Below are 17,578 nucleotides of genomic sequence, written 5' to 3'. Positions count from 1 at the left end.
AAGATATTCCCATTTAAAAATCTTTAATATAAAGATTATGTTATTACCACTATCTTAGTGGTATTGAAAATTGCATTATAATATAAATGAAGAGACTGCACTTACAATATTAGCAAAAAAAATAGCAAATTATATTAAAATATATAAAATACCACTGAATAATCTTAAATATGCAGGACCAATAAGAGAAAAACTAAAAACCTTCATTGAGGAACATTAAAGACAACTCGAATGGGGATATATCATATTCCTAGATGAGACAATTCTTAAAGATTATCAAATCTCTCCAATTTGATTCTAAGAATTATAATTGTGGATGTTGATTTAAAATTGATTCTGAAATTCATCTGGAAGTATATACATGTATGAATAGCCAGGATATTAACTTCCAAAGAAGTTTAATTATAAATAAGCCTGAATATTGTTGTTTAACAAACAAAATCTTTCATATGATAAAAACCATGGGCATGAATAGAGAATTAAAAAATCTCTTCTGGCAAAAAGATGGGACTCTTCTTACTTGGATGCTTCCTGTAAGCTCCTTTCCATCTTTAAATTCTGCATTCCACAGATGACACCACACTTATGGCAGAAAGTGAAGAAGAATTAAAGAACCTCTTGATGAAAGTCAAAGAGGAGAGTGAAAAGTTGGCTTAAAGCTCAACATTCAGAAAACTAAGATCATGGCAGGTGGTCCCATCACTTCATGGCAAATAGATGAGAAAACAGTGGAAAAAGTGGAGGACTTTATTTTGGGGGGCTCCAAAATCACTGAAGATGGTGACTGCAGCCATGAAATTAAAAGACGCTTATTCCTTGGAAGCAAAGTTATGACCAACCTAGACAGCATATTAAAAAGCAAGAGACATTATTTTGCCAACAAAGGTCCGTCTAGTCAAGGCTATGGTTTTTCTAGTGCTCATGTATGGATGTGAGAGTTGGACTATAAAGAAAGCTGAGTGCCAAAGAACTGATGCTTTTGAACTGTGGTGTTGGAGAAGACTCTTGAGAGTCCCTTGGACTGCAAGGAGATCCAACCGGTCCATCCTAAAGGAGATCAGTCCTGAGTGTTCATTGGAAGGACTGATGTTAAAGCTAAAACTCCAATACTTTGGCCACCTGATGAGAAGAACTGACTCATTGGAAAAGACCCTAATGCTGGGAAAGACTGAAGGTGGGAGAAAAAGGGGACAACAGAGGATGAGATGGTTGGATGGCATCACTAACTCAATGGACATGGGTTTGGGTGGACTGCGGGAGTTGGTGATGGACAGGGAGGCCTGGCGTGCTGCCATCCGTGGGGTCGCAGAGTCAGACACGACTGAGCAACTGAACTGAACTGAGCAGATGGCTCCAGTTGCATTATCAATGTCTTTTGAGTGGTAGCATTATGTTTTCCCCACCTAAGATACCTAACTCTTCAATCTTACAGTAGCACCTGAACCACTTCTACAGCAATACTGAGTTACAAATCTTATTACTGCTCTTTCATATAAGGGAATTTCATTTTATCCTAAAAAAGAGGAAATTTAATAATGAAACCTCCTTTGGTTATCTCCCAGACTCTTTGAGATGAATTTTTTTATGACCAGTAGCTTTTTTTCCATTTTGCAAAGACCTACCATGTCCCAAGCTCTTGTTAAATTTTTCGTGTACCGTGGAAAATGACTGAAGTGTTCCATCCTGACCTGTTGATATACACAGAAAATGTCTAATCAAGCTTCATCAAAACAATGGACCATTTGAATCATGACGCTTATAAAATTATATTCTATAAAAAGCATGAAGTTAGCTGGCAGCACTTTAAAAGGAAGCTGATTGTAACTACCTCATTCATAATATTCAACTGCCCATGGAATGCCATTTTGTAAAAACAAAGGATAAAATGAGGTGCTAATAAATTCCAGCAGATTATCTGGATAGGCAAGGGCCACATTTCTGGAATTGGTCCATTCTGACTCCAACGATTACTAAATAGAATGATGTTCCAAATAAAAGTAATATCAGCTAGTGTTTCCTGAAGTATTCAAAAACAATCACCTCATTTTACCCAGATTTTCCAGTCAAAGGGAATCTGAATCTAAAAATGTATAAATACCAAACCTAATAGATATCAAACACTTTGTTTTCATTACTTGCTGAATTAAACTAATAGCACAAAGCAGAAACTCACTTGCACTAAGAATTTGTTGTCCATTTTGTCCATAATATCTTATTCTGGTAAGAGGAGCACTATGTCCCATTCTGAATCTCAGAAGCCGGCCTTCACCTGCGGGACCATCAAATATCCATATCTGCCAAGAAATGAATAAAAGTAAAGCTCTCCCACAAGTGATCTGCAAGCAGTCAAACTATCTTCTACATAAATCTACTGGCATTGGGTAATGCCTGCAGACCACTGATCCTGGAGTACAGGTTAGGGAAAAGATAAGCTGTCTAAATTTCTCCAACTCCAATAATCTTGCCTGGAAAATCCCATGGACATAGCCTGGCGAGTGACAGTTCACAGGGTCACAAAGAGTTGAACACGACTGAGCAACTGAGCACAGCACAACTTTCTCACTTCATGAAATTCAGGCAATCTGCTATGCCTTTTATTTCATCTGTATCAATGTCTTATCCCGTATTCCTTTCACCTGCTAGGTTTCACGCTGATACATTAAAGCAGGCTTGTAATAACCCAAAGGAAGGTGTAATAACCACAGTACCCTGAGAGCGTTGTCAGCACCGTTTGTGACCAGAAGCGGCTCTCTGTGGAGAAATGTCAGTCCGGCAATCGCTGTAGAATGTGCATTTCTCATTTGATTGATTAACTTTTTGTCTTCTAGATCCCAGAGTCCAATATGGCCACATGGGCTTCCAGCTGCCATTACTGGGTGACCATCTGTTGTTAGATAGAATACACTAAGAAAAACATGCACCATCAAACAACTAAACTTAACAATGCTTCTCTCCACTCTTTTAATCCATAAATATAAATTTAAAATAAAAGACTATAGACCAATAATCTACCAATATTCCTTTGGCTCTTTATATTCCAGTATTTCATTCATTTGTTAGATTAAATTATAAACAAATATTAAGAAAATTTCTATGAACTTCAAAGTAATACACCTGAAGTTTTCTTAATTTTCATCCATAAACAAGTTGAGAGTTACCTGTGCGAAATGAAATCGAAGTAATAGGTCCCCAGTCTTGACGAAACTTCATTAACGTTTCATCAAATTTAATGTTGTGAATGATAACCTGACCCGACATAAGACCAACAGCCACAACATCCACAGCTGGTGCCTGAAAATTAAATGACTCAACTTCTTATTTTCTTAATCAAATAGCTTTAATAATACTGATGTTACCAAAATAAGTATTAATAATGGAATATATTTCTGGAGATGACAAAAACAATGAATACTGTCATTCTGGCATACTTTAATTGATATCTGGCATGGAAATATTTCGGAAAAGGCAATGGCACCCCACTCCAGTACTCTTGCTTGGAAAATTCCATGAATGGAGGAGCCTGGTAGGCTGCAGTCCATGGGGTAGTGAAGAGTCGGACAGGACTGAGCGACTTCCCTTTCACTTTTCACTTTCATGCATTGGAGAAGGAAATGGCAACCCACTTCAGTGTTCTTGCCTGGAGAATCCCAAGGACGGGGGAATCTGGTGGGCTTCTGTCTATGGGGTCGCACAGAGTTGGACATGACTGAAGCAACTTAGCAGCAGTAGCAGCATGGAAGTATTTAGGAATGATTTTTCCAAATTACTTCCCAGCTTCAGTCTGGTAGTCATTATCACTTCCCCACCCACAAACATAGTAAACTTGCTAAGAAAATAGCCATAATACAAAAGAAGCTGATACGTGAAATCAATACAGATCATTATTGCCTGTAATATAAAAATTAAAAATAAAAAAAAGACAACTCATAGAAAACATATAAAGTGAAAGTGAAGTCACTCAGTCGTGTCCGACTCTTTGCAACCCCGCAGACTATAGCCTACCAGGCTCCTCCATCCATGGGATTCTCCAGGCAAGAATACTGGAGTGGGTTGCCATTTCCTTCTCCAGGGGATCTTCCCAACCCAAGGATTGAACCCGGGTCTCCCACATTGGAGGCAGATGCTTTAACCTCTGAGCCATCAGAAAACATATAAAGGCTCGCCATATGCATGGCGACATAAAAGGCCAACTACAAAGAAGTGAAGTGGTCTATCCAAAGAATACAAGAAAAACCTATAACCCATGTTAAAAGGCAAATAGGTTATACAATTAGTCTGTTCCAGCTCTAATAGTCTATGATTTTAATCTTCATTTTATACAATAGTATTACATACAGACTCTATACTACGTTTCCGTATTTAAGAACAGAAGATCAATGTCCAATACCATTACAAAATGAAATCAGGCTAAACATGTAATTAATTTGCCATCAAGTAACTACTATGCATGAGATCCTGTGTAGAAGCTGAGGATACTAAAACAAATACGACGGCTGGCTCTCAAAGAACCTAATCAGCACCTGTGGGATATTCTGGGTAGGTAAAAGCAAAGCAAGGTGATGGAAGTGAGACAATGAGGAATGTGTATAAACCGAGCAGGTGTAAGGAATGGATATTTGGAAAGACAAGGTACATGGCCTGTATACGTGTCCAACATGTAAGGTTCTCTGCAGCAATACAGCCATTCAGACATACAGTTCTACAAACTCAAAGACAAAAAGCAGTTTTATCTGGAAGGGTCCAGCATCTAACAAACAATTAATACTGGACACTGATTGAAGGTAGGAGGAGAAGGGGATGACAGAGGATGAGATGGCTGGATGGCATCACTGACTCAATGGAGATGAGTTTGAGTAAACTCCAGGAGTTGATGATGGACAGGGAGGCCTGGCGTGCTGTGGTCCACAGGGTCACAAAGAGTCGGACACAACTGAGCGACTGAACTGAACTGAACAGACCCATTAGCTCAAGCTACAAATCTCAACACACTGACAAAGTTCTCTGCATGACCTACAAACTCACTTGCTTCACTGAAAAAAACCTCATCTCCACTCTGACCAAGGCACTGGACTCTCTATGTTTATAAAATGATTGGTAAACATGGATCCACACCAACCACAGAATTAAGAGACTAATTCCAAGCAAAAAGGTTTCCACAAATATTTATAGACAAAGGCACTGTTTTCAATTCTACTTCCAAAACACTGTTTTTTAGGGTAATATTTATAAAAAACTAGACTACACATTATTTTGTCTTTAGGTCCACACACATGGTTGGCCCCTGAAACTGAAAGATCCTACCATTGCCTTCATTTCTTATCTAACTTAACAGAAAAATACTAACCTGCTGAAGCGCTGTCACTCCAACTTTCCATCCCGCAAATGTATATAGAAGTTTACTACAAAAGGAAAAATAGTTGAAAGCTATTTTTTGGGGGATAAAAAAACAAAATTAACTGCATATTAAATAATGATATAGTAACTATTTATTAAGTTCTTACTCTGCCCCACATTGTTCTAAGTAGATTTATTAATCTATTTAATACTTAAAATAATGCTATGATGTAAATAGCACCTTTTTTCAGATTAAGAAACTAAGAAACTTAATTACATGAAAAAATTAAGCTAAGATTACAAGGCTAATACTGACAGAGCCCAGACTCAGATCCTAAGCTGCTAAGAACTACGATACCATGCAGCCTCTTGGAGAAATTAAAAAGAGAAAGAAAAAAAAAAATACATAAGTAAAAACTATTTTATGTGACAGATACAATTTAAAATAAAATCTTAGATCTCACTTTTTACCGCAATGTGATACCGGAAACCTAACACAAAAAAGGAACACTACTTGGTGATGGACACGGAGGCCTGGTGTGCTGAGGTTCATGGGGTTGCAAAGACTTGGACACGACTGAGCGACTGAACTGAACTGACAACACTACTTGTATGTTACATGACTGTCATGTGACAGCAGTGATGCTGCTCTGCATTTCAGAATCAAGCCACGAACGGTAGTTTATAGAGCAGAGATACCTGAGATCGTTATGACAATAAAATACTTATTCATATATTAAATTCTTTAGGCACAGATTAGGTCACTCTCACACAAAACCTACAGAGATAACCTTGGGGCAGAGAATATTTCCATCATTATTTCCTAGCCTATTACAGAATAGGTACTCAATGATATTTGTTAAGTTGAACAGAAACACTTTTTTAAAACTAATAATTAATAGGATATACATTAAACCTCTGAAAATCTTACTTTCCCTTTCGAATTTGTAGGGGCTTTGGAAAGGAAAATCTGGATGATCAAATATTTCTGACTGCTCTTTTAATGATTATAAAGAAAACTGAAAAAAAAAAAAAAGAAAGAAAACTGAGCTGCCACTCTTTTCTCTGGATAAATGTACAAATAACAGGCAGAGATATTCACCATCATTTATCTAGCCAGCAGCAGCTATACTAACAATATTACAGACATTCATCATGTTTATGCTTGAAGATGAATATGCTTCTACTGTGAAAACCATACCTAAATGCCAGCACTAAATAAACACTGATTTGTGTCTCCATCTAATGTTTTAGTTTATTGAGAACTAGAAGCTGTTCAGTGACGACCTCAATTATTTTTCTGATCTTGTGTACTAAAGACTTCATTACAGTTTTATGAATTCTTTACAGTGCCTAAGGATATTAGAATATAGTTTTTAATGAGCATTTATGAAGCTGCCTACCATGTTCCAGGACCATATTCCAGCTTTCACATATGTGATTCCATGAGTAACAACCCCAGGAACAGGTATATTTACTGAAAACTCTCCAAAAAAGATATAAAGGAAAGAAGAATTGAGAGCCTTCAAGAATGCTTTAGGGAGTAATAGATGAGGATAAGGTAGGAATCACTTATGCTGCAAACAGAGAGCTTACTTGGATTTTACATTCCATAACTGGAGGCTTCCTTGTTCACTGCCAAGAAGTATTTTATTCAAGTAGGTACTTGGGTGCAGAATTGCAGAAATTTTAAATACTGATTTATCGAAAGGCAATTGCAGGTATTCTTCTACAAAAGTAAAGGTTATAAATAATACATAAAACAGTTTAAAATATTTTTCATACACCCATATATTTAGCACTTAAAATCTACCGTATCAAAGATTTATGTACTAATATAAACCAAAGACATATACTAACTTATAAACATTCCCTGAGAAATTAAACAAATGTGATAGGGGCAACTTGCAAATTTACTTAGATTGTCAAGAATTTTCTAAAAGTTCTAATGTCAATCCTACTTAAAATTAGACTCACTGCCAAACTGGTTTACGGGATGAAAATAAGAGTTCAAAAAAAAAAAAAGACACTAAGGGAATCAGACTTAGTAGTTTTATAATTTGATCAAGAGGCAGCTAAGGTTCCGAATCAAGTGCATGGGAGGGAAGGAGCAAATATCTAAAGAGTTTGATTAGCTCCTTAAACATGTAAAAAGTCAGAGGCAAACTTAAATGAAATCAGAAACAAGCCTTCTCACAGTTACACAGGAGATCCTCAAACGGAGGAGAGGAAAAGAACTTGCAGCCCTGAGTGGAAAATGGCACAGCCTGCTGTCTTCTGCTGCAAGCTCAAAACATTTTTTGAAACATCACATGCTTAAAATTCCTACATGTGAATTTTGTTTTCTACTTCACAGTTCATCCATAATGAAAACACTTTCTCACTTAATTTCCCAATGAACTTGAGTATCAGAGAACGAACACTTCTATTAAACTTTAGTTTCATTCTATCTGGCTGCTGCATACTCCAGGAGTATGTGTATCGCAGTTTAAGGAGCATAGATAACAGACAAGAATTATAAAATCCTTTACTTAAATATTATTTTAAAAGATCCTCGCCTCTATTTGTAACTAGCAGTCTTACTTAAGATCACTACAAAGAGCTCCCTGAAGACACCATGCTACTGCAAGAGGAACAAAAAGCTAGGTACCAGTATCAAAAGAAAGCTGGCTGAACTCTAAGAGTCAGATTCTCTAACTTCATAAAAGGCCTTTTAATAGCCATCTGCATATGGACTATGGTTGAAATTCTGTTCCCTCCACTTGAGCAAAGAAAAAACAAGAGTGGCTAACCTGAACAAGAACATGGAATGACTGCCAGGAGGGCAATCCCTAAGACTTCTACTAAAAATAAACATACTACCTCAAAAAATGAGTTAATCAAGAGGTAACAAACGCTAAAAATGCACACAGATCAAAAAACTTAAAAGCTTTAATTCATGTCAGACCCCAGAGTCTTTTACCTGACGAAAGCTGCGGTTATTCTGGTGATAAATTCCTAACCTTTGGTGATAACATGACCCTATAAACATAGCACAGTGACACTGTTTAAGAAAATCACAATTAAAGGACACTGACTCATATTCTTAGAAAAAGGATATTTATTTTTCTTCAGATGACTGGATCTTAAAGTTTATATTACAATCTCACTTACGAAAATTGAAAAAGCAAACCAAGTATTACTCAGGTGTAAGTATACACCAAAATTCTCCCCACAGAGAAAATATCACGTCATTAAACTTGGAGAACTATAATGCAAAGCATTATGAACAGCTCAACTAGCTAACTAAAACTGCTTAGCAATTTTTTTACTTAGAGCCCTTTTGCCTTATACACATTAAAGATTCTTAAAAATTTTTTACTGCTTACATGTGAAACCTCTGGTATAGAAGTCATCCTTACAGAGATATTTTAGCTAGACACATACTACTCCAAGATAAAGCAGTAAATGGGTTAATTCTTACCTTCTGAATATATGTGCCAAATAATAAGAACGCTGTCAGTATCAACAGAGATAACGTGGTCCCCAAAGGGCTGCAAAAGATGGATTTCTGCCTTATGACCCTTAAAGGTATGCACTACCTGCAACATCAAAATTAAAGAATTTCATGTTATTCATTCATCATGTAGTATTATTCATATTAACCAAAAAAACCACACAAATCCTGAAGATGCTCACATTAAGAATGCCCAACTTTCGATTACCCAAGGTTAGATCAACAAACAGCAAGGAATCACACATTTTCACCTGCTTCCCCAGCGAGTCCAATTAGGAAACATGGGCTAGGAACATGGAAATGAGATCTTTGAGGCTCAGCTTTTCAACTAAGCTTAGGGAGAAGGCATGCAAAGAGCTGGGTCCCTCAGCCAAGCCAACCAGCACAACTCCATGCATTTTGGAAAAGTGGGATGTTCTAGAAGGCTGACCTCTATAGCCACCACCAGCTGGCTTCCACAGAAGACAAGGGAGGGCGATATAGGACACTTCTTCCCTCCAGCTTTCTGCTGGACACAGACATTCTGACCCTGACAGCAGTCCCTGCACCTCACTCATTACAGTCCCTCCCCCACGGTTTCAGTTCTCACCAGGCTCCAGGAGCGCTATTTCTTCTCCTTCTCCCTCAGGCCCTATGGATGGTAACAGTTTCCTACAGTTCATAGTCTCTGATAGCTTTCTACTCCTCATCTGTACATTTATCTCTCAGGAAAAACCACAAACTGCAATATTTTGAACAAAAAAAGGACCCTGACTCTCTAAAAAGAAAAAAAAAACTTTTACTGCCTCTCAAAACAAAAACTCCCATTAAAGAACTTTAAGTTGCCTTCCTCTGCCACGGTAGAGATGATGGAAAACACTGGGAACAAACATCCGTAGCCTGAGTCAGACTTTGAGAAGTACAGTAATTCCATCACCTGGCTATCTAGCCATCCCCATGGCTACATTCCCTTTCATTCTGGACCACTAGTGCCAGGTCATCTCTCAAATTAGTCATCTGAGGACAAACTTAGAAACCTACGAGTAGATTAAGACAAGAAAAGATCCTCCCTTAGTACAGAGAGCAGAAGATCTAGCTTTTTCTATGTAGGCAACAAGCACCTGGGTCTTAGAAAATGAGTCATGGGCTACGATGTTCGTAACGAAAAAATCAATCCACATAAAGCAGTGGGACAGATGTGAATCTCTTAGGAAAATATTTTCAAAATACTCTTGACTGAATCCTACCCCAACCAAATAAAGTAGAAAACTCCAGAGATGGGACCTGGTTGGAAACAAACAAGCTGTAGCAGCTAGCTGCCCAGATGATTCTAAGGTTGATCCCAGGCAAAGAAAACCAAACCAAAGCATCACTTTTAACTGATTATGAAAATTTGATGAAATCAACTTTCTCTTCCTCCAGCAAAGTGAATATACATTAAAAAAACAAAAAAAAAACGTCGAGAGTGTCTCAGATGAAGAGCAACATTAAAGTTCCCTCTCACTACCATGACAATCAATCACTGACTGCAAAAGACAAAACAGTTCAATGATACAAACCTCTTTATTACGGGCGAATGCAGAGAAAACATTCCCATAAGCAGCAAAGACTAATCTCCCATCAGCTGCCATACAGCAGATGTCCTGTGGGAGAGAGTTACCTGGAAAAAAAGAAATATAAAATGAAAGAAGTAAACATATTTTTTAAGAAATAAAGATATTTAAGATTGTGGAACAAATACAAACTTCAATTATGCATATAACATCTTTAATTTCTTATAATTTAAAAATATGCACGTATGACAATCAGAGCATACAATTTAGACTTCAGTGTTATTTTAGACATCTAGTAGCAACAATCACATTGAAAATATGACATCACCTTGACTTTCTCTCAGAGAATTAATGTCCAGTATCTGCAGACACAAGAACATAATCCTAAAGGATTGAGAAGCTTTTTGAGGTTATTTGGGGGAAAAAATCCTCACTCAGTACACAAAACTCTGGCAGATGGTCATCTAATCTCCATGTGAATGCCTTCAGCATATTTTAAAAGTAGGTCAAAACTGAGAACTCTTAACTCTACCATTTGGAGTAACTTAAAAAAAATTCCATATGATATTCTACACGCTGACCCTTTCAAGTGAATAATACGGTTTCCACTTAGTCTTCTCCAAGGCAAACATGCCTATCACCTCCAGCCATTTCTTATCAGGATTTCTTGATTCCTCTCTCACTACCATGGTCACATGGGCTTTTACTTTTTATTTCCCATTTTGGGGGCGGGACTGTTAAAACATAAGAGAATTGTTTTAAGTATCATTCACGCTGTTATTACATTTCCAAATACTATTTTTATAGGTTTATCATTTTAGTATTGCCCTTCTACAGCCTTCTATAATCTTTTTAAAAACTTAGATTTATCAGACATACACTCTAAACTCATATAGCTCTGTTTTTCTTACAAAAATCACATTTGATGGTGAAACTAGAATCTCTCAGTCCTAGCAAGCTCTTCATTCTATAAAAGAGTTTAAAAAAAAAAAAAAATTCTTCCATTGCAAAAAAATATCAAAATGTGGGAAAAAGGAAAACTCTTTCTTACAATGGAATGATATAATCAGAAAACCACTATTTGATAATCATCCTAATAACTCAGGTGAGAATCACCACTAAATCATAGTCAGCAGTACTTTGACTATCAATCAGTATGACTAATCAAAGTCAGTATGAAACTTTGAACAGTAAAGACTATTTAAAGTGAAAGTGAAGTTGCTCAGTCCTGTCCGACTCTTTGCGACCCCATGGACTGTAGCCTACCACACTCCTCCGTCCATGGGATTTCCCAAGCAAGAGTACTGGAGTGGATTGCCATTTCCTTCTCTAGGGGATCTTTGCGACCCAGCGATCGAACCCGGGTCTTCTTCATTGTTCAGTTCAGTCGCTCAGTCGTGTCCAACTCTTCGCGACCCCACGAATCGCAGCACACCAGGCCTCCCTGTCCATCACCAACTCCCGGAGTTCACCCAAACCCATGTCCATCGAGTCAGTGACGCCATCCAACCATCTCATCCTCTGTCGTCCCCTTCTCCTCCTGCCTTCAATCTTTCCCAGCATCAGGGTCTTTTCCAATGAGTCAGCTCTTTGCAGCAGGTGGCCAAAGTATTGGAGTTTCAGCTTTAGCATCAGTCCTTCCAATGAACACCAAGGACTCATCTCCTTCAGAATGGACTGGTTGGATCTCCTTGCAGTCCAAGGGACTCTCAAGAGTCTTCTCCAACACCACAGTTCAAAAGCATCAATTCTTCAGTACTCAGCTTTCTTCACAGTCCAACTCTCACATCCATACATGACCACTGGAAAAACCATAGCCTTGACTAGATGGACCTTTGTTGGCAAAGTAATGTCTCTGCTTTTTAATATGCTGTCTAGGTCGGTCATAACTTTCCTTCCAAGGAAAGTTGGTAGGTTAAGCATGGTAGGCATATTCTTTACCGTCTGAGACGTAAAGCGTCTACCTGCAATGAGGAAGACCCGGATTTGATCCCTGGGTCACGAAGATCCCCTGGAGAAGGAAATGGCAATCCACTCCAATACTCTTGCTTGGGAAATCCCATGGACAGAGGAGCATGGTAGGCTACAGTCCATGGGGTCGCAAAGAGTCCGACACAACTGAGCGACTTTACTTTCACTTTCAATGTATCTTACCCCATGCACTTACTACATTTATTAGCTACAAAGGGCAAGTCTTCAAAAGGAGCTGCTTGATAAATGTCACCTTAACCAAATGATCAAAGTTTTCACTGCCAGGAAAAAGACTAACCAATAGCATGTGCTTCCTGATATGGTTCGCTGAGAATTCAGCATCATTTCTTTGTTATTCTTTCAACACTGCAGAACCTGAACCTAATCATGAGGAAGTATCAGAAAAAGTCAAATCGAAAAATATTCTTTTAAAAAGACTAGCCTACACTACTCTAAAAATATAAATGTTGTAAACCACAAAGAAAGAGATGAATTAGTTTAAAGAAGACCAAAGAAAAATGACAACTGAAAGTAACAAACAATCTGTCCTGGATGTTCTTGTTAGCTATGTACATTTACCATAAATACATGCCTAAGTTTTTATGTTTCACAAGTCTTAAATTTAAGTCCAAATTTTAAAAGAATGTTAAAAGATACTAAACATGCACAAAGGATACTAAACATGCACAAAGGATAAAGTCTATACTTACTTACTGCAACCAGACTAAGTTTCTGAACCTGTTTTTAAAAAAGAGAACAAATGATTAAATTTTTTCTAACAAAAAAATTATAATAATCTAGCACTTAAACATGAAGCTCTAACCTCATACATAAGTTTGCTATGCGGTCCTTCCTTAAAAAGACACTTACTGATATTAAGTGTCGGGAATAATAATCATCGGCATTAGCCGATTATTGGTCCAGTTCAGTCCAGTTCAGTCGCTCAGTCGTGTCCACCTCTTTGAGGCCCCATAGACTGCAGCCCACCAGGCTCCTCTGTCCATGGGATTCTCCAGGCAAGAATACTGGAGTGGGTAGCCATGCCTTTCTCCAGGGGATCTCCTGACCCAGGGCTCAAGCTCAGGTCTCCTGCATTGCAGGCAGATTCTTTTACAGTCTGAGCCACCAGGGAAGCCCATTCTCATTACTAGGAAAGCTTATATTTTCTACTACTTCGTCAGTGATGGAAGGCTAGGCATCACGTATAGTTTTATATATGGGTCATGTAATAAACATTTTTAGGCTTTGCAATCTGTGCGGTCTTTGTTGCAATCACTCAACTGATAATATATCACAGAAGCAGCCACATATGGAAAAAAAAAAAAAAGCATGACTATATTCCAATAAATTTGAGTTATGGATATATAATTATAATCTTTAAAACTGTCATATGCTGTGAAATATTATTTTTCTTTTGATTATTTCCCGGCCATTTAAAAACGTCAAAACCATCTAGCTCAGAAGCATAGAACACAGAAGGGTATAAGGAAGAACTCAAGAATGTGACAGTGTAAGACTAAAAGTGCCCTTGAAGATGAATTAAATAATCCATGTTTCTTAATTGAGAGTAGACGGATGCCTCCATCCCACTCAAACTCTGACTGTACTGCATCCTACTACTATGCAAACTTTACTGGGAGATTATGCTAATATTAGAATAAACACAGAAAAAAAAACAAATAAAAATGTGATAGGTCATACAAAAACAAAATGTTGGCAGAATTGGCTTGCAGGCTGTAGTTTGTGGGCCCCAACCTATGGTTACTGATCTAGCTATGTGACTTTGAGAAAGTTACTCAACCGCTCTGTGCCTCAAATTCCTCACCTATAAATTAAGGATTAAAATAGGTCCCTAATTTTATGGGATTATTATGAGGATTCAATGAGTAAAATTTGTGTGAAGAGTTAGAATGGAGTCAGTCATACAGTAAATCCTCAATAAGTGTTAGGTGCTATCACCAACACCGTCTCCATCTCGGAGATGGCCTTCCCTTTCCATTCCTCACTTGCTCTTCCTGCTACCAACAACCAGTTCTTCTTGCTAACAATCCATCTGATTTTCACAATGCTTCAAGGAAAGCTTATATTTTCTAGGAGGACAACTTTACAACAGTTTCCAGGAAAAGTGCTTAATTAACACTGACTAGTTTTAACCTCCTCAAGTAAGGCCCCACCTTTCACAGAGCATACCTTCATCAAGAGAAGACAAAAGAAAGAAGAAACAGCAACAAAAGGCTATTTCAAAGACTGATGATATATTTTAGAGGAAAAACCATCAGCAACAAGCAGGAAGGCCTTGGGCAAGTAACAGTTTTTCTGAGATTTAGTTTTCTAGGTCAGGAATCAACAGTTAGAACTGGACATGGAACAACAGACTGGTTCCAAATAGGAAAAGGAGTACGTCAAGGCTGTATATTGTTACCCTGCTTATTTAACTTACATGCAGAGTACATTATGAGAAACTCTGGACTGGAAGAAGCACAAGGTGGCATCAAGATTGCTGGGAGAAATATCAATAACCTCAGATATGCAGATGACACCACCCTTATGGCAGAAAGTGAAGAGGAACTCAAAAGCCTCTTGATGAAAGAGGAGAGTGAAAAAGTTGGCTTAAAGCTCAACATTCAGAAAATGAAGATCATGGCATCTGGTCCCATCACTTCATGGGAAATAGATGGGGAAACAGTGTCAGACTTTATTTTTAGGGGGCTCCAAAATCACTGCAGATGGTGACTGCAGCCATGAAATTAAAAGACGTTTACTCCTTGGAAGAAAAGTTATGACCAACCTAGATAGCACGTTCAAAAGCAGAGACATTACTTTGCCAACAAAGGTTCGTCTAGTCAAGGCTATGGTTTTTCCTGTGGTCATGCATGGATGTGAGAGTTGGACTGTGAATAAGGCTGAGCGCCGAAGAATTGATGCTTTTGAACTGTGGTGTTGGAGAAGACTCTTGAGAGTCCCTTGGACTGCAAGAAGATCCAACCAGTCTATTCTAAAGGAGACCGGTCCTGGGTGTTCTTTGGAAGGAATGATGCTAAAGCTGAAACTCCAGTACTTTGGCCACCTCATGCGAAGAGTTGACTCATTGGAAAAGACTCTGATGTTGAGAGGGATTGGGGGCAAGAGGAGAAGGGGACGACAGAGGATGAGATGGCTGGATGGCATCACTGACTCGATGGACGTGAGTCTGGGTGGACTCCGGGAGTTGGTGATGGACAGGGAGGGCTGGCGTGCTGCGATTCATGGGGTGGCAAAGAGTCGGACACGACTGAGTGACTGAATTGAACTGAAGTCCATGTAAGGGTGCCACAAAATAACGAACATTCTTGGAAAGAAACGCTGCAAGGTTTAGAGGATGTGGCGCCTCTGAACTTTGTCATGGTGGCAGAAAATAGATGTTCAGGGGAAGTTTAGGGAAATTAGTCTGCTATCAAATGTAGAGAATCGCGTAAACCGTAACTAATCTCACCCTCCCCAGCTATCCCAGTGTATTTTAGCCCGCATCTCTATCGCGGTTCTCCTCAGGAACTGCACAATGAGATGGCTTACAACCCTTTCTAATTAAAAGGGCGCGGGGGAGCAGTTTCCTTCACCGCATTTATTTCTAACCACTCTGCCGCTGAACTGCGACGTTCTCTGGGACCTCCCCCAGCCCGACCACCGCCGGGGCTCGTCGCAGGCGGACGGCACGCGCGGTCCACACACGGACGGCCCGGGAGGAGGGCGGCGCGACCCCGGGGCACTCACGTCGTAGGTGTGGAAGCTCTTGCCCACACACGTGGTCACGTAGAACCGACGCTTCAGGGCACTGAACCGCACCGCGTGGGGAATGTCGCTGCTGAAGAGCCCCAAGGCCCGGAACCCGGCGAAAAGGGCGCTGGCGGTGCGTTCGCCCGGGCCTCGCTCCATCACGGCCGTCGACGGCGGCCTAGCGCCTACAGTCCCTGGGAGACCGCGCGCCCGGGATCCGTCAGCGCGTCTCCCGCAGCACAACCCTCGACCGGCGCTTCCGGCGCCCTAGCGCTTCCGGCGCTCGCTGCCAATCGAGCGAGCGGATGCTGTCTTCGGTGCAGCTGAAAAGTAACTCCCCGCGGGACGCGAAGGGGAGCCAACACTTGGGTTCCGCGGCCCCAGTCTAGCGCACGGTGAGGGCGTTCCCCGCCGTAGCCGACTAGCAGACACTGAGGTCGCTTTCCCGCGGGCCTGGAGGGGCGGGGCCGAGTGGGAAACCCGGCGGCCGAGGGAGTTGAGGCAACGCGGAAGTCTTTGCCCAGGTTTTCCAGACGGACGCGTCTAATCCGACTGGAGCTGGGGGGACGTTTCTAAAGGCCCAGAGCCTCCCGGTGGCTCGGCTGGTGAAGAGTCCGCCTGCACCGCGAGAGACCTGGGTTCGATCCCCGAGTCTGGAAGATCCGCTGGCGGAGGGACCGGCTGCCCCCTCCAGGGTTCTGGAGAATTCCAGGGACTGTGTCGTCCATGGGGTCGCAAAGAGGCGGACGCGACTGAGCGACGCTCACTTTTTTAAACGCCCTTATCTTGTGGAGATACGTGTTTATGGATGAAATTATATATCTGGGAATTTGCTTTCAAAATAATTGGAGATGAGGTGTAGGGTTTTTATGACCTGCATGTTTTTTAATACGTTTATATTAAAGACTGTAAATTGTTGAATCTGGGGGATGGCTGTGTGAGAGATCATACTTGTATGCTTCCGTATGAAATTGAAATTTGCCATAGTGAAAATGTTTGTATTCTACAGAGTTTAAGGTAAAATATAAATTGGAATATTAATGGATTATTAAATTTTTACCTATGAATCATAGAAATATGTACAAATGGTTTTAATTATCAGGTAAACAATAAGAATGTTCTAAATTGTGTATAATGCAAATGCTGTGTTTATCATTGCGAAAAAAAAGTCTTCTGTCCATATTGGCAGTTTGGGGGGAAAATTGCAAAAGTTTCCTGATCAGGACTCTACAGTTCACAAAGACTTTGATAATACCCATGGCTGATGATTTGAATGCGGAATTGATGCTTGTGAACTGTGGTGTTGGAGAAGACTCTTGAGAATCCCTTGGACTGCAAAGAGATCCAACCAGTCCATCCTAAAAGAAATCAGTCCTAAATATTCCTTGGAAGGACTGATTCTGAAGCTGTAGTACTCCTGAAGTGAAGAGCCGACTCATTGGAAAAGACCCTGATGCTGGGAAAGAGTGAAGGCGGGAGGAGAAGGGGACAA

General features: G+C 39.8%; 1 protein-coding gene across 2 annotated transcripts in view; it reads right to left on the bottom strand.

Moving 5' to 3' along the window:
- WDR36 (WD repeat domain 36) overlaps positions 1-17,156 on the bottom strand; it is a 45,099-nt gene extending 27,943 nt beyond the window's left edge. The window contains exons 1-10 of one of the 2 annotated variants that reach the window (XM_086413407.1): positions 16,084-17,156; positions 13,044-13,071; positions 10,369-10,469; positions 8,798-8,915; positions 6,931-7,063; positions 5,345-5,399; positions 3,159-3,291; positions 2,709-2,884; positions 2,174-2,294; positions 1,623-1,688 (exon numbers count right to left, since the gene is read on the bottom strand). In XM_086413407.1, the coding sequence (XP_086269533.1) occupies positions 1,623-1,688; positions 2,174-2,294; positions 2,709-2,884; positions 3,159-3,291; positions 5,345-5,399; positions 6,931-7,063; positions 8,798-8,915; positions 10,369-10,469; positions 13,044-13,071; positions 16,084-16,245 (1,093 nt within the window). In that variant the 5' untranslated portion in view covers positions 16,246-17,156. The remainder of the gene's footprint in view (positions 1-1,622; positions 1,689-2,173; positions 2,295-2,708; positions 2,885-3,158; positions 3,292-5,344; positions 5,400-6,930; positions 7,064-8,797; positions 8,916-10,368; positions 10,470-13,043; positions 13,072-16,083) is intronic. The other variant, XM_086413408.1, reaches the window with a different exon arrangement.
- Positions 17,157-17,578: the final 422 nt, after the last annotated feature.

Source organism: Bos grunniens, chromosome 7, assembly GCF_055505025.1.
Source record: "Bos grunniens cultivar Pamir isolate PY7600 chromosome 7, Bosgru_T2T1.0, whole genome shotgun sequence".
NCBI lineage: Eukaryota > Metazoa > Chordata > Mammalia > Artiodactyla > Bovidae > Bos > Bos grunniens.
This window is presented reverse-complemented; position numbering and strand designations above follow the sequence as displayed.